Source organism: Anguilla anguilla, chromosome 14, assembly GCF_013347855.1.
Source record: "Anguilla anguilla isolate fAngAng1 chromosome 14, fAngAng1.pri, whole genome shotgun sequence".
NCBI lineage: Eukaryota > Metazoa > Chordata > Actinopteri > Anguilliformes > Anguillidae > Anguilla > Anguilla anguilla.
Window position 1 is genome coordinate 17,043,353 of NC_049214.1, and position 27,008 is coordinate 17,070,360.

The 27,008-nt window shown below is 41.0% G+C and overlaps 1 protein-coding gene across 4 annotated transcripts in view; it reads left to right on the top strand.

Annotated features, from left to right (window-relative positions):
- garnl3 (GTPase activating Rap/RanGAP domain like 3) overlaps positions 1–27,008 on the top strand; it is a 91,445-nt gene that overhangs the window by 54,871 nt on the left and 9,566 nt on the right. For 3 of the 4 annotated variants that reach the window (XM_035390504.1, XM_035390507.1, XM_035390508.1), the window contains exons 5-27: positions 789–907; positions 4,582–4,646; positions 7,136–7,199; positions 7,500–7,526; positions 8,188–8,263; positions 8,452–8,550; positions 8,670–8,773; positions 10,213–10,321; positions 10,476–10,521; positions 10,621–10,727; positions 10,984–11,099; positions 12,070–12,192; positions 12,578–12,652; positions 13,469–13,583; positions 14,212–14,238; positions 15,123–15,224; positions 19,238–19,354; positions 22,644–22,819; positions 23,312–23,470; positions 23,775–23,841; positions 24,580–24,687; positions 25,520–25,638; positions 26,103–26,238. In XM_035390504.1, the coding sequence (XP_035246395.1) occupies positions 789–907; positions 4,582–4,646; positions 7,136–7,199; positions 7,500–7,526; positions 8,188–8,263; positions 8,452–8,550; positions 8,670–8,773; positions 10,213–10,321; positions 10,476–10,521; positions 10,621–10,727; positions 10,984–11,099; positions 12,070–12,192; positions 12,578–12,652; positions 13,469–13,583; positions 14,212–14,238; positions 15,123–15,224; positions 19,238–19,354; positions 22,644–22,819; positions 23,312–23,470; positions 23,775–23,841; positions 24,580–24,687; positions 25,520–25,638; positions 26,103–26,238 (2,256 nt within the window). The remainder of the gene's footprint in view (positions 1–788; positions 908–4,581; positions 4,647–7,135; positions 7,200–7,499; positions 7,527–8,187; positions 8,264–8,451; positions 8,551–8,669; positions 8,774–10,212; positions 10,322–10,475; positions 10,522–10,620; positions 10,728–10,983; positions 11,100–12,069; positions 12,193–12,577; positions 12,653–13,468; positions 13,584–14,211; positions 14,239–15,122; positions 15,225–19,237; positions 19,355–22,643; positions 22,820–23,311; positions 23,471–23,774; positions 23,842–24,579; positions 24,688–25,519; positions 25,639–26,102; positions 26,239–27,008) is intronic. The other variant, XM_035390506.1, reaches the window with a different exon arrangement.

Here is a 27,008-nt window from a genome sequence, read left to right on the forward strand (position 1 = left end):
TTTAGACCTTTAGAAATGTTTCAGCTTGACAGAGGAAAGGGACACAAAATGCTGCTGCAAGGAATAAAAATGTGGATTCCAGTCATACCGATCTGAGCCACCTCCCTGGTGAAACTGAGCAGCCTGACATTCAGGCCCAATATCCATAGCAGATTGTGAGGCTCTGCAGACTCACTCCTCCAATCTAACACAATTAAAATCTGACTGGCTCCTCTTATTATAATCTTGTCAACATGGCTATAGATCAGCCTGCATGACTCTTAATGATGAAGGTCATTAAAAATGCATTATCCAACTCCTGTCCTCCAGCTATACAGGGGTGCTCCGGGGCAGAGAGAAGGACGGCAACATTAAATCAAGTTAATTGATAAAATGAGGATGAATACCTTCGACTCGGAGACCAGAAGAACAAAGTCCTGCTTTTAACTGAATTTTGGAGTTGCTTTCTCTCAGACTGTTGAGGGTTGCCAAACATCCTCCTTAGTCCTTTAAAGGGCATGGACAAACTCCTGTGCACTAATGCTTAAGAAGAACATTCAGTTGGTTGTGCAAAATACATGGTTACAATGCTCAGCTCCAAAATGCAGGCAAAGAAAGTGTTAGAGCCCTTCGTGAAAGAGCAGCCATTGCATCGCATTGTTGCCTTTAGAGTTTATCCTCATGGTTGTTCTATCTCAGACTTCATGCCCATCTAAGGTTCCAGATCCAAGACAAACAGACCAAATTCCCCACCCCCTTTCTCAGCTCCAGTGCTGGATTTACTGTGGTTGTACTTTTCTTTTCCACAGTCCATCAGAATTACGTGGGCACAGACGCAGAGAAGAACCCCTTCTACCTGTCAGTCGTTCTATCAGACCAGAACAACCAGCGGGTGCCTCAGTACAGAGCCATACTGTGGAGGAAAACGGTGAGTGAAGTATCAGAAGACTGAGATAGAGACCTTCATTTTCTTATGTTTGTGTTCCTTGATTAAACACACGAAACCTCCACCATTACATAAATCAACATTTTCTCATTTACCATTTTAACTCAAACCCCAAAACTAAAGTATAAAAGCAAACACAAGGCCTTTAACCCAACGCAAAGCACTTAACCTAAATATGTCTCAATCCTTTTGTCGTCTGCACATTCAGAACACTCTTTTAAATGTGGCCACATCATTTAATATTTAGTAATATTCAAACTCCACCCTAAGCCACACATCCACGAACCAACACGAACCACCCAAATGCTTATTTCTATGTGTTATCCATATTCTGGGTGTTTCCAGAGCATACAAGAAGTTCAACAATGCCACCTTGTATCACTACTGAAAACTGTACCTTGGCCCAAAAACATATTTACCAAATTAAAAAATATACCCAGCCAAAAGATAAACAGACAAAACAACAGTTTCAGCCTTACACAGCTAATACAGATATTGCACGATTTCATGTCAATCACAGAACCGACACCCTTCCCCAGGATCAAACCAGGCCAGCTATGCCTTAGCAAACGATAGCAAACCCCTTATTGAGTATCCTCCACCGTAAGTGTCCTGTACTCTTCAGTACCAGGAGTTTATAAACCCTCTAGCTGTAACTCAACATTGTCTGACCCCATTTCCTCCTGCTACTGATATTCTCTCACATTGTTCTCATATTTCTATGAACAAACTGCATACAGGTTTTTCCTGTTCACCACCAAAATACAGCAAGGAGGACAGACACTCCCCAACTGCTGCTGCCACCTTAACTGGAGTAAAGAGGGAGGCTCCTCCCCCCCAGTTACCTGGTCCTCATTTACTTAGTGCTGGAAGCACCTGCTGTACATCCCTCAGAACTATCTCCAGCATTCTGGAGAAATGCACACCTGTGCACTGAGGCATCGCCAAACAATACACCCCTGATCGTTGGAAGTGAGTCAGCCTTCAAACTCCTGGTGCAATGAACATGCAGCTGCCTCAAAAGGCTCTGACTGATCACTGCTCAAAGGAGAATAGCCTCCTCCCACAATCACAGCCCTTGCCCCAGTCACCTCTTACTCAAAGGTGAAAACAGCCACCAGGCCCTCAGCCTAGCCCAGCAGAGCTCTGTGAGGCCTGTGGTGTGAAGGCCTATTGTTCTTGTTAGGAACAGCTGTCGATTCAGCCCCATGCCACCAGAATGCTTCAGCAGTCATGCACAGGAAGGTACAGTAATGGTGCCCAGAGCGAATGGTGAACTGGCCAAAAAAAAGTACTTCCGCTTCTACTGGATCTCAACAAGCAGACCACCTGCGGGGTTTGTTTTTGCCAACCATTCCCACAAGGCAAAAGCCACTCAAATGTTAATTATTAGCACTTTCACTCTGTACGAGATCTGTGACAGCAGCCAATTCACTTCCCTAACCTGCTGCATACAATATCTGTAACTCCCTCCCAATTCTTCATAAACCCTTTTCAGTGCCTACATACACCCCAACACTTTGACCCCAGACTGTCCACACTGTAATCCTCCAAAGAGCAGAGGCAGCGGCGACTCCTTCCAGTCACAGCTTCACTCATGCTCCAGTTCACCTTAGCAGCGGAAGCCCCATCATAAACGTGAAGTCTGTCCTCCAAAGCCTATATATCTTCCCTATCCCTCAGCATTACCGATATGTAATCAGCATATGCCAACAGCTTTACTGCCTGGGAGTTTCCTGCTCCTATGATTCCCACCCCCTGTAGCATCTTGTATAGCTGGCACAGAAAAAGATTTGTCAATCACAAAGGCAGATAGCACAATGGACAGCTATATCCCGCTTCCTACACATACTGGCTTACTCAGCCCCAAACCCCACCCATCATGATGTCTCCACATAGAACAACTTTAAGATATTAACTGTTCCCCGAAACCCAAAAGCCTTCAAAATTCTGAACAAATACTGACGGTCAACTTATTGAAACCTTCTCATAGTCCGAATAGGTGATCAAAAGTCTGCTTGATCCAGCTTTAAAAAGTGAATAATGTCCTTCAGAAGAAGCGAATTGTCCATTATTGAGCTGCCAGAACACTATATAACTTATCCATATGAACCAGTGAGACCGAGTAGATCCTTGTACGATTCTTGCACAGAATCTGTACAGAGGAGCACCAATGGCTTCTAGTTCTTTAGTGAACTTGAAGTTTTTCAGCAGCAGTCAGCATTGTCTGGTGAACGGAAGCTCCACTACCCTTATACACTCCAGCAGAATCTCATAAGAGCCCTTGCTAACCCATCCCAAAGGAAATGAGAGAGAAAGAGCAGTTGTGGTGTAGTACAAAAGCTTAGCTCGTCTTTCCATCTGAAAAAAGCCATGGCCCCAAAGGGCTCCCATCCAGCATGTTTTGTTTTACATCATAACATTTAATGAGATTATTTGTATAAATTGGTAATACAAGAAAGTACAAAAATACAAAAAATATTCTCTGTGGAGCCATAACAATTAAGTAAAGAAGCAAGCATATTACTTCCCTCCTTGAAATAATTTTAAACATGTTTTGCTTGTGCAGATTTACATTCTTCTGCAAATAACATGGTTTGCCTTTTGCATTGTCACAATTCCATTGAGAGGCTTTGTGTTGTTTGTTCTAAATTCAGTATGTGCAAGCTAACTGTAATAAATGTGCCTGACTGAAAATATGGTTTCTACACTTTTTTAACTTGTAATTTCATAAACTGAACTATGGAAATCAAATCCCTGGATTCCATTTTTAATATAGCAAAGTTCAGTTTCACTGAATGCGGGAGATGACATTGTGGTATAATTCAATGGATGATTCTGGAAAATGTTCATATAGTGTAGGTATGCATATAATTAGAGCAAGAATTTCAGAAAAAAGTGAGTATTATTTAAAAATCCCCAATACCTTTACAAAGCATTTGCATAAATTTTGAGTCTGTTGTTCCCAATTGTTAATGATGAGCATTGATAATTTACTCCATGCATAAGTTTTACACTTAAAGGTGTTTTCACATACTTTCAGGAAGTATTTTAATATCTAACGTTTCTGTATAAAATTAATCTTTAACAATAAAGGCCCTCTACTGGCTTAGCCAATAGCTAGCACACAAAACAACAAACTCTGCTCTCCCATCAATCTGCATTATCCACACCTTATATAGAGTGATTCCACAGGGCAGAGGTAAAAAAAAAAAAAGAAAAATAGAAAGGAGGACTGGAATGTGAGATCAAGTAATCGATCAGTGTCCTTGTGGTCAAATCGTTGGGTAATCAACTATTCAGTCTCGCCCACACTATCAACTTAATGTTGTTTAGTCAGCAGTGGGATAGTGGCTAAGGAGCTGGCCTTTAACCAAAAGGTTGAAGGCACTTTTTCTCAACAGGGAATTACTGTTGTTCCTTGGAGCTATGTCCAAGGAGGACTACACTACAATAAATTATTACACTACTGCACAATGCACTGGCTTGCTTAAAACATTGTGTCTGTATATAGTTCAACTGAAAGTGGTCCACGTGGAGTCTCGTGATGGTTCCTGGCCAGAAAAGAGAATGTCCGCCATAGCTGATGAGGGAATGCTGAACTGAATTTTTTCAATCACGCAACTGTTCATTAAATCCTTCTCTCTCCATAACAGGGAACCTTGAAGATATGCCTTCCTTACAGTCCTACAAAAACACTGTCAGTCAAGTCCATTTTAAGGCAAGTATTAAGAATTCAACAGTCCCTATTCTACATCTCACTTCAAATTACCTTTGTTATCACTATATATATATATATATATATATATATATATATATATATATATATACACTCACCAGCCACTTCATTGGGTGACAGGAGTGGCACCCGGGCCGCTGCTGTAGCCCATCGGCTTCGAGTTTTGACATGGTGGGCGTTCAGAGATGCTCTTCTGCATACCTCGGTTGTAACACGTGGTTATTTGAGTTACTGTTGCGCTTCTATCAGCTCGAACCAGTCTGGCCATTCTCCTCTGACCTCTGCCATCAACAAGGCATTTCCGCCCAGAGAATTGCCGTTCACTGGATATTTTCTCTATTTCGGACCATTCTCTGTAAAGCCTAGAGATGGTTGTGCATGAAAATCCCAGTAGATCAGCAGTTTCTGAACTACTCAAACCAGCCCATCTGGCACCAACAACCATGCCACGTTCAAAGTCATTTAAATATATATATATAGTGGTTGTGTCAAATTGGTTGAATTTTCTCTGTACTAATCACATTTGTATTTGAATGAATTAATGAATGATTGCATTTATATAGCACTTTTCCGAATGCTCAAAGTGCTTTACAGTGATGACTGGCACTCACCTCACCCACCACCAATGTGTATTTCAAATCAAACAATGCCTATGAGGCAAAATTCACAATGTCTGCATTTATTTCATGTGTTTTTTCTTAATATACATTGAACACATTGAAAAGACATTACAACAATGCCATTCAATGTCTCAACTCTGCCTATTCCAAGTCCCATAAGTGTTTGGACATATTACCACCAGCTGCTTCAAACTTTACAGGCTTGCCATATTACTCTAATTGTTTATAAATGGAAAGCTGTGAGTGTCAAGGCATAGGTTATATCATTTGGAAGCCGTTGTAGAGTCTACTTTATAAGCAAAACAAGAAGAATGCACCTTGGTACCAGAGACCTAAGTATGACAGCCAATGAAGCTACTGTGAGGATGAAAGGAAAGAAGGAGATCAATTAGAGCTGTTGCAGAATGTTAGTGTATTCCAAAGTCGATGGAATAGAATGTCCTAAGAAATAAACTACTGGAGGACTTAAGAATCACCAGCAATCAGGCCATGCACGGAGGACAGGAGAAAGTGATGACAGGGTGATTATACAGTAACGGCTGTGAAAAAAAATCCTAAACTGCCAGCTCAAGTAATTGCTAATGATCTCCATGGGGGTGAAAGTGTCGCAGGACACTGTGTCCAGAAGACTGAGAGAGGCAAATTACTGAGGCTACACTTCCAGATGTAAACCTCTCATCAGCACCAAGAACAGAAAGGTAAGATTGGAATTAGCCAAAAAAATCCAAAGATGTTATGGATAAGTTTTATGGACAGATGAGACAAAGATAAACTTTTACCAGAGTGACTGACAAGGTGAAATGTGGACAGAGGGGCTACTCTGGACCCTTGGCATACTGCTTCATCTGTCAAGCATGGTGGAGGCATTGTGGTGGCTTGGACCTGTATGGCTGCATACCGTGGAACCATTTTGTATTTGTGTTTATTTATCTTTTTTTAATGGTCTTTATTGATGGTGTAAGCAGTGATGGTGGCAACAGAATGACAGCTGAAGTGGACAGAAATATATTGTCCACCAATACTGAGAGAGATGCCACCAAAATCATTGGATGGAAGTTTATTGTGCAGCAAGACGGTCCAAAACATACAGCACACTTAATCAAGGAGTTTATCAGGAAGAAAAGTCACCAGATTTAAACCCCATTGGACATACTTCACTTGCTCAAAAGGAAACGGAAGTCAGAAATCCCAGCAAACACACAACAACTGAAAGAGAGAGCAGTAAAAGCTTGGCATAACATCTCAAATGATCGCATCATGAATCTACTGATGTCTGAGAGTTACAGACTCAATGCAGTCAAATATGAAGGGTATACAATACAATATTGACCTTTCAAGTAATTAAATTTGTCAAAGCCTTGCAGTATGCTGACTTGAAACAGGAGGACTTGACTCATTGAATGGCATTATTGTATTATGGTTCAATGTTTAAAAACACATGAAATAAATGCAACCAGTGAATTTTGGATCATAGTCATTGTTTGATTTTAAATGACAGTAAATTTGATCAGTACAGAGGCAAAAGAAACCAATTTAATGGTCCCAATACTTTTGCATGTAACTAGATTATCATTCTTTACTGACATCTTTTGCCCATAATGTAAATACTGCTTACCAGTTCTTCTATCTAGTTACTACTACTTAATCCTGTGGACCATCAGATTCAGAGTTCCATATCCTTGCACGCACACAAAAGGGCTGTATTGAGTGTGGCTGGCAGAAAGCCGGTTAAATTATGGAACTTCTTGATGTTTTATGCTCCATGTAGTGGCTGGACTGATTGCAATGTGCTCTACTTCGCCATGTTGACATCATAATGTTGACAATCCTAACTTTTCTTTGTCTCTCCAGTGCCATGAACCTGGACAGATTTGAAAAGGGCCCAAGGGAAATACTCAACCCAGAGATCCAGAAGGTAGGATTCAGATGCCAGTTATTTGTTTTGTCTCACAATAAGACCAATAAAATATGTTCACCCTAGTATGTTTATTTTCGGTCAGGGTAGACACCATCTAGACATCCGGGGCATTTGCTTTTCAAGGTGTGCTTTTGTAAAGGTTGGCAAATGTGTGGATCATTGGTGGTGCAGCGTTTATTAATAACTTCCCTATGTGCATGCATGCGTGAATACATAAGTGTATTTGAGAGGGGGAACAGTGAAATAAAACTGTGAAACTGCTGTTAATAGTGTGAAATTTGTTTTCTTTTTTCACAGGACCTACTGGTGTTAGAAGAACAAGAGGTAGTTTTTCTGATTTTATGAACAATAATGGAGCTTTAAAATCTGCAGAAATATAACAGCTATACTAATTTGATTGATAGCCTATTACACCTGTTCATCCAACCAGAGGGGGAAGTTTTCTGAATGGAAACACACTTTACAGTGGGCCATTTCTAATGCACCACTGCTGGCATTTATCTTTGAAAAGTTCATATTGGTGATAATGATGCACAGGGTAGCAGTGCTAATTAGTGTGTTTCAGAAAAGACTTAAAAAAGGGAAATAATACATTTGAACTTTCAGTAACCACAATATCATTTTGGTGTCCTTTGAAAGGCTTTCCAACCAGCTGCATGCAGAAGTCAATATTATGCATTGAACCTAATGGCGTCTCATATGGAAATGGCTAATGCAAAAAACAGGTTTAACTGTACAACAGAACAAATGAATTAATATAGAAATGAATACAGGAAAATGAAACAGCATCACATGATGGTTATTAGCCATACCAGTGAATAAATGTTTTGTCAGTTTAGGATAACAGTCTTGATTCTCACAAGTGCTGTTCACACAACTGTCTTTTGAATATTGTCTGTACATTTCATACAACCATGTGTACCATTTTGGTGTTCTGTGTAGTACCATTTAAAGTTCTGTAAATAGATCCAAACTGTCTTTGTAGGGTTCTGTAAACTTTAAATTTGGTGTTCTGTATGCCAAAGATGGACAGCTCACAGACGACGAGATGTTTAGCAATGGTGAGTGTTGCTATTTCTTATTTAACTACTATTTATAAATGTTGAAGGGGAGTTGTCGTAATAATAGCAGCAGTAGCAGTTAATTGTCATAGTACAATTATATTATACGTTTCCAAAAGAAGTAATTAATGAGTCATTTAAGTCATATTTACATCACTGGAAATAACATTTTTTCTCTTTTCTTGCAGAAATGGGAAGTGAAAACTTTGACAAGTTTCTAAACCTCCTTGGAGACACAATCTCACTGCAGGGTTGGGCAGGGTACAGAGGTGGCCTGGACACAAAAAGTGAGTTCACCCTTTCTCTTAAATTCTGCCCCATTAGTATTGCTGATGAGAGACAAGTTCGAAATGGCTCTATTTTGAGACCTGGTTTCAAGGCATTTCCAATGTCTACTTCTCTACAGATGACACTACAGGAATTAATTCCATATACACTGTGTACCAGGGTCATGAGCTCATGTTCCATGTGTCCACCATGTTGCCATACTCCAAGGAGAACAAGCAGCAGGTGAGTCTGCCGCTACCCATGATTCTGTGTTCCTAATCTGGTAACAGCACCTATTTGGTGTTTGGGCACAGCCAGAAGAATGCTCTTTGCAGGAGAGTGTACAACATTCACAGAATAAGGTTTGGGTTTCAGTGTGGAGCCTGACCATTCTGAGAGACCCTTATTTGTCAGCACAATAATATTTGAAGAAGCCCTTTATTGCCAGAGCACTCAAGCAGATCATTTTTAGGGGGAGAAGTGTTTGAGTGGGCTGGAATTACACTTACATGTTCATTTATGTTGGGCACACCTACAAAAAAAGTTACATGCTTTCACACAAAGGTCAATATTCTCAAGAACCAGAGAGCACTTTAATTTGTGTTCTTTATAACCAGTCATGCCAGAGAACGGGAAACTTTCCAGGATCCACCAAGCAGTGTTGCATGACATATTAAACACATTAACTTTGATCAGAATGAGAACAAAATGGATTTTTTGTGAGTTAAATATTTATGTGGAGCAGGCTAAGTGAATTATCTTTGGGAGAGATTCAAGGGAAAATGTTTATAATTGGATCCATTCTGAAATGGTTTGCAAATGTTATGCTATGTTGGTAACCATCCAGGGGCACGAGTGTACCCTACTATCTTAATGGCAAATTAACCTGTCAGATCCTTCAGCCTTCTCTCTAATTGGATAACGTTGGCTTCACGCGTTGGTATATGAATGTATGCACATTCAAAACCCCAGGGTGCAGAAGTTCTTCAGAAATGTGACACTAATGAAAATGTTTTTCCAACCATTGCCTTTTTGAAATCAATGATTTATTAAATTCAACATTTATTATTGTTTTTTTTTTTTTAAATCATGTAGCTCCACTAAGATACATTTTGCAAGAAGGCCAGATATTTATACTTTAATCATGTTATATCACCATTTTGTTCATCACAGCCATCAATTCATTTCTGTTTGATAGTGCCCTAGTCTTTTCAGGATTTTAAAAAGCAAAAAAATAAATCCTTTTTTTCCTAGGGTATATGAAAAGAATTTAATCCTTTGATTTTTATTTTTTTTATTTTGGGTGCACATTATTTGTCTGAGGAATATGAGCTCTGTCTAAATTATCAATGGACATTTTCTCAATTTGTCTTCCATAAAATACTATAATAAATGTTTTTCATATTTGTATCTTGACTGGAAATACTGGGAGAGACAGTTGTGTTCAAAGTGTGTCATTTTTTTTTTGACTCACCCACAGCATTGCTGGGTAAAATAAGAGCAGCATTGGTGCTTGCTGGAAAAAAAAACATCTGGAAATAAACCCAGATTTTACTCATTCACGTTTGTGGAGATTTTTACACTTGTACTAATACGTTTTAGTCGGTGTGTGTTGTGCTTGATCCCACAGACAGATTCTGTACGTCAAACGTTTTGTTTTACATTTCTATGTGTGAACACAGGTGGAGAGGAAAAGGCATATTGGGAATGACATCGTCACAATAGTGTTCCAAGAGGGAGATGATGCCTCCTCATCATTTAAACCGTCCATGATCCGATCCCATTTTACACGTATCCTTTCAGCTTTGGGAAAATAATGCAAACAGCCTGGGTCTTGGTACCACATTGTCATGTGGCGATATGATCCAGCCAAAAAAAAAAAAAAACTTATATCAGGTGTATTTCTGGCACTGAATTAATTAAATCTTCCTTAAAGAGCCCATAGATATTTTTGCCTTAGTTAGATACAACGGCCAGAATGACAGTTACAGGTATGTATATATTTGATGCTCATATATGGATATATGCAGTTTGTTGTATTGTATACTACAGAGCTTGTCCAACACTGACTGCTTTATGACACGGGACAGGTTGAAGATATTCTCAGAGGAGAGTGTGCCTCTGTTCGGACCGCCCCTACCCTCCCCTCCAGTGTTTACAGATCACCAAGAATTCAGGGACTTTTTGTTAGTTAAATGTAAGTAATGTGTGTTTGTGTGGGGTGTGCCATCCCTCCTTATCCATTTTGTTTGGAAAATATTTATGCGTCACTAACTAATGACCAATACTGTATAGACTTTAAAATTGTGTTTATGTTGCTCGTGACATTTGGCCGTTCCGACATCATGTTTATAGGCCCATAATGCAGTGGGAAACTGCACTGATCCTGGAACTGGTTGAGCACTAAGTATTAATGGTTTCTCTATGACTGGCCTGGTCCACTTCCTTTTCAGTAATTAATGGAGAGAAGGCCACCCTGGAGACGCCAACGTTTGCTCAGAAACGTCAGCGGACTCTGGACATGCTTATCCGCTCACTTTATCAGGACCTCATGCCCGACCTCCACAAGGTAGATTCTGGACCTGCACTCTTTTGGCCCCTGTTGAGCTGCAGGAATCATGCCTTCCTCTAACCTGCTGGACCCACGATGCATCAGCACACGATCCCACACCACTTGGCACCGCCAAATAGAAAACTCAATTCAGCTCCATGCCTACAACCTAACATTTAATTTATTGCTAAATAAGGGGGGGAAATCCTGGTCATTCATTTTCCAAACCCAGATCGTGTTTAATATTGGCAACCTGCATTACCCGCTACTCTCCTTGATGCTTTTAAAACAATATTGGCAATAGGACAGCAGGCTGCTTCTCTCTGTACTTTTGCCATGTACTATGCACTTACAATGCTGTTGTCTATCTACTTTCTCTGTTATATCTCTGCAATTTAGTGTTGTCTTTCTGTTGCACCGTCATCTTCCATATATTGCCATCTCACTACTCATTCTACTCTGTCTACAGTCTCTGTGCCATCTCACTGTTGTCTGAATGATGCCTCATTCTCATTTCAGTACTGTCTGAATGCTCATTCACATCTCCGCTGTATGAATGCTGTCTCATTCTCCTCTCTGCTGTCTGAATGCTGTCTCATTCTCATCTCTCTGCTGTCTGAATGCTGTCTCATTCTCATCTCTCTGCTGTCTGAATGCTGTCTCATTCTCCTCTCTGCTGTCTGAATGCTGTCTTATTCTCCTCTCTGCTGTATGAATGCTGTCTCATTCTCATCTCTCTGCTGTCTGAATGCTGTCTTATTCTCCTCTCTGCTGTATGAATGCTGTCTCATTCTCCTCTCTGCTGTCTGAATGCTGTCTTATTCTCCTCTCTGCTGTATGAATGCTGTCTCATTCTCCTCTCTGCTGTCTCATTCTCCTCTCCGCTGTCTGAATGCGGTCTCATTCTCTTCTTTTCTTTGCTGTTTTTTCTTCTTCCCTGCTTCTGGGGCTGTGCTGAGGCCCATTTCTCTGCTGATTCCATCTTTAGGTTCCCTTCTCTCCTCAGAACATGCTGAATCGACGCTCATTCAGTGACGTCCTACCTGAGTCACCCAAATCCGCAAGGAAGAAGGAGGAGGCGCGGCAGGCTGAATTTGTCAGGATAGGGCAGGTAAGGTATGATCACACACCCCTCAGGTTCATGGGCAGGAGACAGGTGGTCCAGATGCTGGAGGTCTGAAAGTCAAAGAAATATGTGCAAAAATGAATAAAATGAAATAAATAAATCAAATGAAAGGGTAAATGAATGCAAGTGTATGAGCCCCATTATTTTTTTGAATACTCGAGGTAGTACACCAAACTCCCAAACTGACCCATGTTCAAGTCCCCACTGTCTCCTTCTGTGTGTTGAAATAGATGTCTGGTGTCAATGGCATTGTTTTCACCACCCTCTTTGGAACATAGCGTAATAATAGACATTATTATGGCCCCATGCTGAGATATTACAGAACAGGAAATAGTGACATGACTGCAACACTCTTTCCCTCACTGCCCAGGCACTGAAACTGAAGACGATAGTGCGAGGTGACGCCCCTACTAGCCTGGTCACCACAGGGTTGTGTAGAAGGGAGGTGAGTAATTCTCACTTATATTGAAAGCTGATGTCTCGTCAACTGTTGGCTGACTAGACGTCAGTTGCACTGATGTTTTATAGATGTACATTAACAGAGTTGCCATTTAACATTAAACAATTCGGAAGCGCTGTGAGTCACTGGAAACAAGATGTAGCCTGTTGTTTGAAATGAAAATACATTAACACTCTAATGAGATTCCACTCAAACTAAGATGCAAAGCTATGAAATTCAATTTGTCCATTTTAAAAACAGGCTACAGTAATGTTTATAACAATTCCATTAAATAAAGGATTCAGCATTCTTAAAAGTGGTACATTTTAAGGTCATACTCATAAGTACAGACATGTCCAAATTCTGATTGATCCCTGTTGCTGGTGTGCTCATATCTTGTTCCACTGTGATTCAGTAGTTGTATAAACCAAAAGAAATATAGCATTGATTTTGCTGGGAACCTGGAAACCAGTTTAGTATACCATTCACAGGGGCAGCAGCATATAGTACCCTGGGCAGCACCTGACCTCAAAGGGCACAGTTAACACAATGGCCTTGCTGCTTTCCTGTTGGTTTGCTGTCGAACCCCAGTGAATGAAGGTTGATTGGTTGAAGAGACCACACCCCTTTTCAGTGTTGATTCTCGTTGAGGGAAGGCCGAACCAGACCCAGACCCTCAGCTTAGAACTGTCTAATGCAATGTCCATGACAGAAATCAGGCCGGTGTTCTTACTGTCTCTCTTCTTATTTCATTCTCTCTGTCTGTATCTTTGTCTTTCTCTCTCTGTTCCTTATTTTCCCTGGCCTGTGTTTTCCTTACAGCCCTGGGAGTCCCAGATTTTCTGCAATAGTTTTCCATACGAGATTGTGTGCAGTGACTCCTGGGGTCAGTCCTTGTTAGTCACCACAGATGCTGCTGGAGTTATGCTGCTGGATGGTAATTGGAGAGTGGTTTTTAATCCTGATATCCATTATTACTACATAATTTTTTTAATGGTCCCTTTTCAATCTTGAACTCTCAAACCTTTCTGATATTTGTCAGCCATAATCTAACTTTGGAGTAATGACCCTTGATGTACTTTTGAGAAAAAAAACACAAACCATCAGTAAGAAAATTAGGGACAGTTTCCATTTTTCCAGTTTCCAAGACCTACAGTTTGACAACTATAAATGGTAAGAACTATATCTTGGTCATTGTAATCAAAGACTCGTTCTACAACTTAAGTCATGTTGTGTACTATGACTTAATTCTGTACATTAATTAAGAATTAATAAAACCATCTAAAAATACTTTTAAAAATGTTGTTCATTTTTCATACTCTATACAGTACGTATAGTCCGACTGTATATACTAGCCAATTTGATGGATTGTGATGATTGTTTTTTCTTTCTCTCTCTCTCTCTCTCTCTCAAAAGTATATCAATGGGCATTACTACAAAGTTACATTTTATGGGTGTCAAATATCAGATCTGAGAGTCCACCATAGAAAAGAAGTCATTTCCTCCCAGAATTACCAAATGCACTTGTTCAACACTGATTAACAGATTTATTTGCTTTATTTCAGCTCCAGACCCAGCTAATTTAAACACTGGTGAGTATATTCTATTAAATAGAATGATATTAAATTTAAGAGAATATTATTAGGTGCATAATGCTTAATTACACAACCCTTGACCACTGGACAGATGAAAAACCAAGACTGTTCCCACTTACAGTAGTCATGGTTGGTACACAGCTTATTCTATGATTCTCCCAATTCCACAAGAAGCAGTGCATGCATGGTCTCTTTCATAACTACATTCCTGTCACATTTCCAATTATTATTATTAATATTTCCTAACTCATTTTTATGCAGGACTCAAATGCTCGCTTTAAAGCACTACCAGTGCTAGTGGATGTGAGAAACTCACTAACAATGAAGTAGTACAGGATTCATCTGTTCACATCAGTAACCAGCATGTGTGGTGTTACTGATCCCAGTTTTAAAGCCGAATTTGTTCCTTCAATTTGCACGCACACTTCTGATGCTGTGTAATAGATTCTTTTATAACCTGGATCCTCTGTTCTTCTGAAGAACTCTTCTGTTTGATGACTCATTTCTTGGAAGAATATAACATTTTCCATGATAAATTAACGCAATATACTTTTTAGCATGATGCTTGGAGCCAGAGATCAAGTAATCCTATAGTTTTTTGCTCCGCTGTGTGTAAACAAAGGCCCAAGACCTAAATTAAAATAAAAAGTAAGCCATTTTTAAGAGGAACAAAACTGACATGACATGAAACTTGAAGACAAAAATGACCACTTCTGCCAACAAACATCCATCTACTATCTTATAAAATGACAGTTCCAGTATATGCAGCCTTAGATATAGTATGTTTACATTGAAAGACATGACATCATCCTGTATGATTGTACAACTTGGCACATTCAAGGATTGGTTCTGTCTGATGATTTATATTCTTTTTCTTACAGATACACAGACGGTGCCTGTGCAAGTGTTTGATAAAACCATGGTGGTCAAACAGATGCATGTTCTCGAACCTCAGGATCTCCTAATTACTAGGGCTGACAAAGGTGAGCCAAACACACACTTTATCTGCATTTGAATTGCCTCCAAGTGTAGACCAATTTCCTCACCCATACAAAACTGCATGATGAATAACCATTGTTGGGTGAAACGCCTACAGTATGTCCAGGGTGACTAACACAGCTGTCATTTACGCCAACTATTGTCAGCATATGCTTTGGCAACATGAGTAGGCTTTTTATTGTCAAACTTTATCATACATTCATATTGCGCATTGTCATTTCTAGTTATACTCCTTTTTATGTAAGCTACCTTTCTACAAGGTAAATAAATATATTATTGTGACCTAGTCTGAAGCACAGTCTCTGAGTACACAGTGCAGTCCATAAATATATTTGGAAGGCGACGAGTTTTGTTGCTTTGGCTCTGTACTCCAGAACATGAGGTTTGACAAGCAACAATGAATGTGAGGTTAAGGGCAGACTGTCAACTTTGAGCATATTTACATCAATGTTGGGAGATCCTTGTAGGAATTACAACCCTTTTTATTCATAGTCTTCCCCACTTTAAGGGACCAGAAGTAATTTAACAGTTGGCTGCTGAACTGTTTCTTGGCCAGTTGTGTGTTGTTGTGTCATTAGTTTATGCAAAAGAAAGACAAAAAAGGTCTGGAGGTGATTCTAGGTGTGGACGTTGCATTTGGTTTTGTACTGTTGTCGCTCAACATGAGGACCAAAGAAGTGTCGATGACAGGAAAGCAGGTCATCATAACGCTGAAAAATGAGAATAAATAGATCTGTGACACAGCCAAAACAACTGATTGGTTCATTGTTAATAAGCAAGAACACGCTGGTGAACTCAGCAGTAGCAAATGACCTGGTAGACGATGGAAGACCACTGTAGTGGATGGCCGAAGAATACGTTCATTTGTGAGGAAATACCACTTTTCATCTATCAAAACAGATTAACAACATGTGTCAAAGACTACCATAAAGAGAAGACTACACCATGTTAACCTCAGAGGGTTTACTGCAAACAACTGTTTGCCACAAGAACAGAATGGCCAGGTTATAGTTCTCTAAAAAATTACAAAGAAATCTGTACATTTCTGGAGTATTATGGACAGATGAGCCAAGTATTAATCTGATGATTAAAGTGAAGGAAAGAGGAAAGTGAGGAGAAAGAAAGGAACTGACACAAAGCATACTGCCTCTTCTGTGGTAGAGTTATGGCTTGGGCATGTATAGTTGCCACTGGAACTGGCTCACTTGTCTTTATTGATTATGTTAATGCTGACAGTAGCAAGAGGATGAAGTCTGATGTGTACAGAAACATCTTATCTACTCAGATCCAACCAGTTGCCTCAAAACATATTGGGTGGCACTTCACCTTGCATCAGGACAATGACCCTAAACCAAAGAAAACAAGGAGTTTTTCAGGGCCAAAAACTGGAATGTTCTTGAATGGCCAAGTCAATCACCTGACCTCAATTCAACTGATCATGTCTTTGACTTGCTGAATTTAAGACTGAAGGCAAAAAGCCCCTGAAAGCAATTTCACACACCTGACAAATAAGTCAGTGACGTGGCACATGGGCACACTGGGCGTGGCTAGTGAATGTTTGTATTCTCTGGACCAGAGGCAAGGAGCACACTGTGCAAGACGCATGGCGCACCTGGAAACAAGACTGGGTCATACTGAATATATTATCAGTGGGCGTGGTGCAGCTGAATTTATTAATAGGCAATCAAATGACCTCTTTTCTTTCCCTTTAAGAGCCATGTACATTGCACAGGGCGTATTGCCAATTTCGGTAGTCTATTGCTGTAGTGATAGACGAGGATAGTGATATACTAATCAGATGCTTCTCACAAGACATTCTTTTGTGGGAGGCGCAGAGTTGGGCTGTCACTTTTTTTTTCAAAAATTGAGTCAGAACAAATCTCATAAATAAGAGAAATTCATTTTTATTTGTTCAAATTTTCTTCCATCAGAATTAGAACATTGTCTAAATGTTTATTATGAGTCTGTTTTAATTTCCCATTAAATCTGTATCTAAATAGCTTAAACTAATAACTAACAAATAATGACAACAGTATTTTGAAGTTCTATTAGACAAAATGAAACCAGGGAAGATCCACATCCTTTTAGACCAGCAGATCGTGGACGCCGTTTCACTGTAGTCAGGGAAACTGGTTTCTCTCTATTCGCATTGAGTTCTTCCAGTAGTTGTGGTGCAGTTTTATGACGGGTTCTTTTGCTAGACAAGATATTTGTCTTCTGCCTCTGATCTAATTCCTAGCCTTCTCCTGTTAACATTACTGCCCATCAGCTGGACCCTTCTGAGTTTGTACTGAACACTGCACCTGGAAATCTTAACCTTCTGTACAATTCCTCACAGGGAATTTTAAAAATGGGGGAAAGTTTATGCTTTGGTTTATTATTCAATAAATGTGCATTTATTAACTGAATTTTTCTCTACCTAAAGTTTTTTTTTAGTGGCCTAATACATTTGGCCTGTACTGTATACATTCCCATTTTCAATTTATAATATGTTTTGTCCAATCCTATTTGAAATCCTGAATTTCTTTTCTGCTAGCTTCCATGTTACTATTCCTGATGTAATGGTGTACACGGTGTGATAATTGCCATATTCTCACACATATGGAGTATCCTTTTAAAAGAGATCATTTGACCAGTAGATCCCCTAGTCTGCACAGAAGGGTCAGTCCACCAGCAGTCTCTTAGTGCTCTGAAAGGTAAATATTATGGAGATAGGCCAGTGGTAATTGGCCCCTCGCTACACTCGGTGAGATTGGCGGAGCAGATAATTACTTACAGTGGAGATGTCTCGATTTTAAAACCCTGTCAGGCCAATCTATAAAATGCTGTTATAGTCATCAAAGCAGCTCTCACTACCTAACACACCAAATTATTCCTCCATGCTGCAGTACACACACACACACACACACACACACACTCACATGCATATACACACACACACACGCAGGGGTGCACATATGAGAATTACACATAATATTGGAGGCTTTGTCAGGGCTTAGGGTCGTCTGGGTTTACTCTGTTGTTCTTCCTTGTTGGTACTGTATGCTTTTCTATTCACAAGCCAGAATAACGGTTGAATAAAGAAACAAAGCGCTCCCACAATGAAGTTAATTTCAAGGTGTTTACTTCTCCCCAGCAAATCAGTAACTCCAGCGAGAGCATCCATTTTTCCCCAGTATCCTGGAAGTAGCCAAAGCCCCGCAAGACTGGAGTGACCTATGGAAATGCACTTCCTGTGGAGCGAATGCGGTCAGCACCATGCTGACCGCACACAGAGATAGGAGGGGTAGACAGCAGAGAGCGAGGGAGAGAAGAGAGGAGCGTAGGGGGAGGGGGAGAGAGTGCGCCTCCCTCGCTGCTCTGCCTGGCCTGGTGAACTGCATTCATTAGTGCTGGCAGACTGCCTGCCGACGCCCAGTCTGCAGGAATCTGCTTCTCCACCTCTGTTACACGGCTACAAGCAGCACAATCCCTCTCTCTGGGGTCTGAGCATACATTCAGGCATAACAGGCACACTTTACAGCTCAGAAACCCCGTGTAGAAAAGGACATACTGTGACGCTAATATTGCCACCCTCACTTATGTAATGTTTTGCGTACATGGTAGAATATATTGTAAATTGGCAGAACATAGGTCCAAACCTATTTTTCAACATACACATAGTAAAAATGATTGTCTTGCTTTGAAGGTAATCAAAATATTCTATAAAGAATAATCCGCCTAAATTAAAATTGTGTTCTTTGTATTTTGGATGTCATATGTGCCATACATTAACACAGAGTCAGTTCATTGCTAATATCAGCATCATTGTTGAATGCTCTCACTCCTCTCAGGCAAAAATAATTATATCTTTTATTTTGTGACCAATAGTAATAAAATATCATTACAGCCAACTTTCTACCAATAAAAATATAGCTGTGAAAATTGTGGTTGCTCTTATAGCATTGGTCTGTGGTAATGATTTCTTCTCTTGCATCCTTCTTTTCCACCCTGACAGGCAAAGATGCCCGTCTCTATGTCTACAGACTGAGCACGCTCAAGAGAGGCTTAGAGGAGAAGCAGCTAATCCGCAGCAAGTACGACAGCAGAGAAAACAAACTCGAAAAAACAAAAGGCAAGGAGGGTGTTTTGTTGTATGCATTTACCCTTTTACCGCATTTGTTTTGAGTGTGTCTGGACTGTATGGTAGTGACTTGTGTCACAAATAGACACCATATTCAATGGCACAATGAAGCACAAAACCTTAAAAAGGGTGAGCAGGAAATATTTGGTGATATGTACCCCAAGGGCTGTATTTCCTAAGCATGCCGCAAGTTGCGTTGGCGCATATTTTAAAATTAGCAGGGTATTTATTAAGACTGGTAATGTATCTGAGCACAGCTGCAGCAAGTTCAATGAAATACAATGTATGACAGGAGTTGTTCCAGCGAGAAGAAAAACTGTATGGGAGGAAATTACAGCTAAAATAAATACTGTCAGCAAAGTGAAAAGATCTATAATTCACTTTAAAAAACATTGACAAGACATCAGGTGATTCACCAAAGAAAAGATGGCATATAAAAAGATCATTAACTAAAAGGATGGTTCACCAAAATTGCATCATTCTGTAATAGCTGTCTATGGGTAGTAGCTTCCTCAAACTGGCCCTTCTGCTTCTCCAGCTGTGTTGAAGCTAATAGTGGAATTGGACCCTGAAATACATTATTAGCTGCAGCATAGCAGCAGAAGCAGAAGCAGAAGGGCTCATTTATGGAAACTACTGCCCACAGACAATTATTTCTACTTCCATTAAATTGGACTTATTTTAGCAGAGGAAAAACTAAGGTGAAAAACGCAAACAATGTGCATGAGAAAAAATTGCAAATCAGAGCTTCTGTCTCCAATCCCCCGTGCACATGGGTTCAGGAGCCCCGTTCTCCTCCTCTCCCTCCACTCCAAACAGTTCCACTGCCATTCTGTTGCGCACCGCAGTATTGTGGGGCGTACAGCAGACCACAGACACCTGCGCCTCTTTCTGTGGGCAGGGGCAGTGCAAGACGCCTCCACCGGTACAGCCCATACAACAGAAACAGCTGTTAATGACGCCCAAAGTGTTCCACCACATTTCTGGTGCAGGCAGGCACCTCCTCGTACCACTCTATCTCTGGTGAAGTTTGGTTTTATGGATAGACCTCGCAAACTTTAAATGTGCAGTGATAATGTTAACATGTCTCATTAGTGAAAACTTCAGAGCACAGCTTTAATATTTCACAATGTCTGATTTCATACCTAAGCCAACCATCTCCATCACCATTTTAGGGATGTTACTTTTCTCTCATCTTTCCACTGAAAACCTCCAGTGCGGCAACTTGGACAAACAATAAATATGAATAAACGCCTCTTCGTCTCATTAGCGTCTATTAGCGCCCCACAAATCCTTAGTAAATATGGCCCCGAGTCTTTGTTTAGGCAATTCAGCAGTGCCTTTCACCTCTTGTTAATTCTGCATTCATGTATTTTTCATTTTCCAGTTATCTGGTACAGATAAGCTCCATCTGTTCCTGCATTTTGGTTTAAATTGGGAAGCCCTCGTCCGTGGTCTCTTGACAGGAGACTACAGCGGCACCCTACCTGCTTAAACGGAGAGATTGATTTCATGGCAGTATCCCCCCCTTCACCCTCCCTGGGCAGTCCTCAGGGCACCCAAACTGGCATGGCTCCAGACAGCCTGCCGGCTCATTGAAGCAGAGAGGAGCATCGATCTGTTTGAGTTTCACAGCAGCAAAGATGGGCCTCCTCGTTCCCTACCCTGTCCTCATCAGTACAGCCCAGACTGGATCTGGCTGACCTCTCCTGCCGCAGTGACCAGTCTGGCTCTGGCTGGCCTCTCCTGTCGCAGTGACCAGTCTGGCTCTGGCTGACCTCTCCTGTCGCAGTGACCAGTCTGGCTCTGGCTGACCTCTCCTGTCACAGTGACCAGTCTGGCTCTGGCTGACCTCTCCTGTCACAGTGACCAGTCTGTCTCTGGCTGTCCTCTCATGTTGTAGAGACCCGTCTGGCTCTGTCCAGAAGCACCTCTATTCCATCCTGTTCCTGTCCTGTTAAGCTGTTTTGCATAGACATTCAGCCCCACCTGTCTCTGTCCCTGTCCCTGTCTCTTTTCTGGCAATGTTAGTGGCTTCTCTTACAACCAACGACTGTCCATTATTTTAATGGGTTTATAGCAATCGCACATGACAGAGCCAGTAATTGTTGCCTGAACAAGCAGCTGTCAGCTTCTCAAAAAGAGCTAACAAAGGGATGGAAGCGGGTCAAGAGTACAGTCGAGACGTGCAGTTCCGACAGGGTATGATTTTGTTCATTTAGGATTTGACAAGTAGCTCATTACTGAAGAGTAACAGTTAACATTCTGCCACGTTTTAATGTACACGTACACCTATAGGAAAGTTAGTAAGGTATATTTATTTGGTTTGTGTGCTCTGTTTACTTTCAAAAAATTTTACAGTAGTAAGAGACAACATAGCTGGATGGAAATCTTGGGGAAACATGTTTAGCATGTTTTATGAATTACTGTTATGGCATTGCTCAACAAACAACAAAACAGAACATCTTGAGTCAGCAGACTGCCAGAGCAATCTTTGAGGAATGCTGATCCTGCCTGCCATTCACACTTGACGCCTAAACTGTTATATTTTAAGTTCTACGACATTTTGGGGTATGCCTGCACATGTGAAAAGGGTTTCTCGGTCACTCTTTTTCTCTGTCTCTCTCTCTCTCTCTCTCTCTCTCACCTTCACTGTCACTCTCTCCCTCTCACTCTCCCTCCCTCACCTCACAGCTGAGCCTTTGTGGGAGACGCAGCACCAGCGGGTTCACAGATGTCAGCATAGATAATGAAGAGTGGGCCATAGGGCTGGAGTGGGGCGAGCTGGCCGTGTGATAACACCGCAGGGATATCTGACGCAGGCAGCATGGGGGAGAGGAGCGAGGGGGTTAAACCTCACATGAAAGCAGGGGAATAAATCCCAACTCAGAATACTGCCCTGCCTGAGATTGAAAGGCCAAGCACAGCAGGCGATTTCGGGAGGAGAGGCTATAAAAAAAGAGGATGAATGAGCTCAAAGAAGCAGCGAGGGAGGGGGCGATCGTTCATGTCTACAAAAGCTTGTAAACATCCTCTAATTCTTACTTGCAGTTTTCTCCTGGAGTTTTTTTTTTTCTCATACAAATTATTCTTGTCATTTTTTTGTGAGCACAAGACCGGAAAACCCTCGGTTCTGTGGCTAAAGCGTCGGACAGTACATTGAACACCCATGAATGTGGAAATGGGCTGAGAAATGTAGCTGTGTAAAAGATGCGAGGAAAATTCAAATTCACAGCAAAGGGCCACACACACTGAACACTCTGTCTGTCTCTCTCTGCAGGCTGCCATTTGTATTCCATCAACACCCACCATGGTGTAGAGCTGCGCATTGTGGCGGCCATTCGCAACAAGCTTCTCCTCATCACCAGGAAGCAGCCACGGCTGGACTGCCTGAGCGCTGTCTCCATGGTGACCGGGCCCCCCGAATCACCCGTGGAAGAGTTCCAGTACATAAGGGTAAGCACAAGTGCGGGCTTAGCCTCCCTTTAAGACCCTCCCAACATCAAACCCACCCCCCACTGTAAGATCCCCTCATGCCCCACACCCACAGGTTACTCTAATTACATTTCAGCCCTCTCCTAATCCTGAATGCTCTGACTGCATTTCACCCCCCCACCCCCGAAACAGGCAGACAGGAGTACACTGCTGCGTAGGGCTAAGCACTCGAACTTTAAGGGTGATTACGTTTGCTTGATTATTGAAAACAGCAATCAAGTGAGAATGAGACCATCTAGGTAAATCTGTCAGCAGTGGAAGATCAGAATCTGTCTTTGAGGCAGAATGATTGTGCAGCTGAATGATTGTATTGACAATCATTGTCAGTGGAAACACTAATGCAGTTGCTGTGAAACTAAATACAGGAGGGTAAGGATCCCTTTTCTCTTTATTAGTGCATGTATAAGCCTGAGCACATTCCTCCTGTGATCACTCCCATTGCCTGTCATGCAGGAGATCTGTTTATGTGACCCCCCTGTTGTCATGGCACTGGTGGACGGTCCCACGGGAGAGAATGACAACATGATCTGTGTGGCCTACAAACACCAGTTTGACCTCATCAATGAGAGCACCGGAGAGGCTTACCGGCTGCACCATGTGGACGCCAATAGGGTGAGTGCTAGTCCAGCACCGTCGCTGAGCCCATACAAAGCTCACCGTGACAACCAGGGGACACAGTGTACGAACGAGCCCTCAAGAAGGCAGCCCATTGTGATGGAAGAATTGCACAGTGGTGCAATAACATTACCATTGCTACATCATCAAAGTGACCCCTGCTTAACTACATTGCTTGTATGCGAAATTGCGATTGACTACTTGTTCACTTCCGATGCAATTTCACTTCTGCTTGTGAGCCCTCTACTTTTACAGATGACAGACCGTTAATGTTTTTGTTATGTTGTTGTGTCCTATCCAGGTTAATTTTGTGGCAGCCATAGATGTGTACGAAGATGGAGAGGCAGGTCTTTTGTTGTGTTACAACTGTGAGTATCTAACTCTCACCAATTTTTTTTTTCCTTTAACCAAAATTACTGGGTTCCACCCACCAGATTTTCTATAGCTATCACGTAAGGATTGACACTGCACAAGGTGTGAAGCAACAATTGAAAATAGACCTTTTAGAATCAGCTGGTGGGTGTATGAAAGCTGTTATGTGATGCTCAGTGTCCTGAAACAGTCCTTCATCATGGACAGATGAGAGAATAGGCTAATTTTCTGATAAGTAGAAGGCCTTGGCCCACGTTTGAGCCGGCTGTATGTTGTCTGTGTTATCTCCTCTACCGGTTGGGGGCTATCAGAGGAAGACCAGAGACTGTTTTACATCACAATGCCAATGTCATTATTAATAACAGTCAGTCTGCAGGGTCTGTACGGAATACTGTATCCAGGTATTGACAACAAATGTCATGACTGTCTTAGAATGAAAATACATTGGCAAGAATTTAATTGTGGTTGTTTTAATTTGGTTGTTTTATATAGGCCTATATATATATATTCATCCCAGAGCAACATGTTTTGTCAAAAATGGTTATTAAATACATTAGGCTGAGATTTATATTTAGAAAATAATGATATTTTTATTAAATATGACTAAGTGAATGTATTGTAATTCCGTGAATTATTATTCAGCTCTTTGTATCCATCTTTTTCAAATGGGCAAATGCAGATACATTGCTCTGCATTAAGTGCATACTTAACTATTTTGCCCAATCACAAAACAGATATCTGCTACTATAAGAAGGTCTGTCCATTCAATGGAGCCACACCCATGATCCAGTCAAGCACTTCAGACTTTCACTTCAGCTGGAACCAGATGCCCAATGCCATCGGTATGTAACCATGTAACTGTAACCCGTCCCAGTCCCTGGTTGCTATGGTAACAAACAGGGTGTGGGTTACTGGACATTTGCGCAGCAGGAAATAACCAGATCTCCAGTTTTTGCCCTAATGATCCTCCCCCTTCTGTTTTAAAATATGTTACCGACTGGCCATCTTGATCTGAAGAATCAATTTTATGCAACAAAACAAGTGGGGAAAAAGTGGCACAATTTGAGGCACAAATAATGAATTTAGCAGCTGTATATCATTGGCAGTTGATGCAGATAAAAGGTTACCATGGGTTGTTCCTAAACATGCTGAAACCCAAAGGAGGTCAAATTCAAATATTAAAATCATGGTTAATTTTTTTAAAACAACCAATGGCACTGTATTTGTGATGTTTATATGTATTCAACTATCGTGCCTTTTTAAATTAAATATTGTTCATACTATCACTGAGCAAAACTATTACAGAGCAACTTCATGAAAACAAATTTTCTAATATAACAGCAGATTGCAGCAAAACCTCAAAGATACAAATGTCTCATTCAGAACTCTGAAATGTTCATAACATTTTAAAATGAAGGGCAAAGTGTCCCAATATTAATTTTTGTAACATTTTGGAATAGTTGCTGTATTACTCCAGTCTTATTTTTTTTATTATGGAACTCAGATTCTTATCTCTAAGATTTCATACCTCGATGTTCCCTTGTTGATAAAAGGTTGCAAGTCTTTGGATGAAAGTGGCTATGGAATTTACAAGGTGCTACATGTTTTATCCTGTTTGATGCTTGAATCATACAGTCCACATATATAGCTCTGAACACTGTTTATATTTCCCAGTGTGCGCCTTTCCCTACATCCTGGCCTTCACCACAGACTCCATAGAGATCCGGCTGGTGGTCAACGGGAACCTGGTGTACACTGCAGTGGTGCCAGAGCTGCAGCTGACTGCGTCCAGGGTGGGTGACCCTGCAGTGCATACTGGCGCATGCATGTCTCCTAATGCTGCAGTGCACACAGCTACAGCACAAGAGTATGTCTTAGTACTATAGTACACATATACTGTATATAGTACTATCATTCATCTTAATACCATAGTATACACAGTAACAACACAGGCATGCATCTTAGTAATGTCATCCACACAGATGCAGTACAAATATGTGGCTTAGTACTGTAGTACATAGATATATAACAAAAACATGTCTTAATACTATGGTACAGAGCAGTACAGTACAACCGGGTGTTGGTACACACCCGGATACAGCAAAAGCATGCATCTTAGTGCTATAGTACACAGATAGAGTACAAAAGTGTACCCCCGTACTGCATTAGTGCTGTTTGAGGCATATGTGGTTATGCATTTTTGATATGCAGACTTTAATATGTTTATATTATTTACACTCGCTCTCTCCCCTTACAGTCTGATATCTACTTTGTGTCCTCCGCACCGGTCAATGCTGCATCCAACAGTAGCTCCAGAGATACCAGCTCCCACAGCTCCCCCCAAACGCCAACCGGTTATGAGATGCCAGTCTTTCCCTCACCCCTTGGTGATGGTAAGACCCATACCTTTATTAATCAGACAAGAAACAAACTCAAAGGGCATGTATAATGGTCAGTAGTTCGGGTAAGGTGCTGGGCTTGTAAATCAAGATATGTTTGATTCCACTTGTATGTGAGACTGCTGCTTTACACATGAAGAAGTGCTTAACCTGAGTATCTTTGGTAAATAGCCATTTGCGCGAACATATCATAAGTTAGTTATGCAAATGTTGTTCATGAAATGCAGAATGCATAATAAATCCCATACCCTTCAGACTAGTGCAATGGCAGAGTACTTCTATACTTACTGCTCGAAGACTGTGCTGCTTTGAATGCAGGGGTACACTGCAGCTTCAAATATAAAACTGAACAAACTGCACGAGCACTCAAATACCAGGTATTTCTGTGCTTTTGATCTCAAGTTCACTCCTATATAGAGACCCTTGAAAGGGTTGCCCCTCCTCCCCCATAATGGAGAAAACTGTTCTAAAGCAGGGGAAATGTCACATCGCTCGCTGAAAGTGTTCTTCAAGTCACTTTGGCTTAAAGCCTCTGCCCAATGCCCAAACTGCCAATTGCAAAATATGAAGATTCATAATTGGCGGGAACTATAAGCCTACTGATATAATTATAGGTGTAGACTGTATCCCCTGTTAAAAGTCGTATTTGGCTTCCTTCCTCTATACTTTTAAGTATGTCCTCTGTTTTATTATGGTGTTTTATTAGTACTGTTTTTTTATTTTTTTATTAGTGTTTCTTAAAGCAAGCAGCATTAGAAATAGAA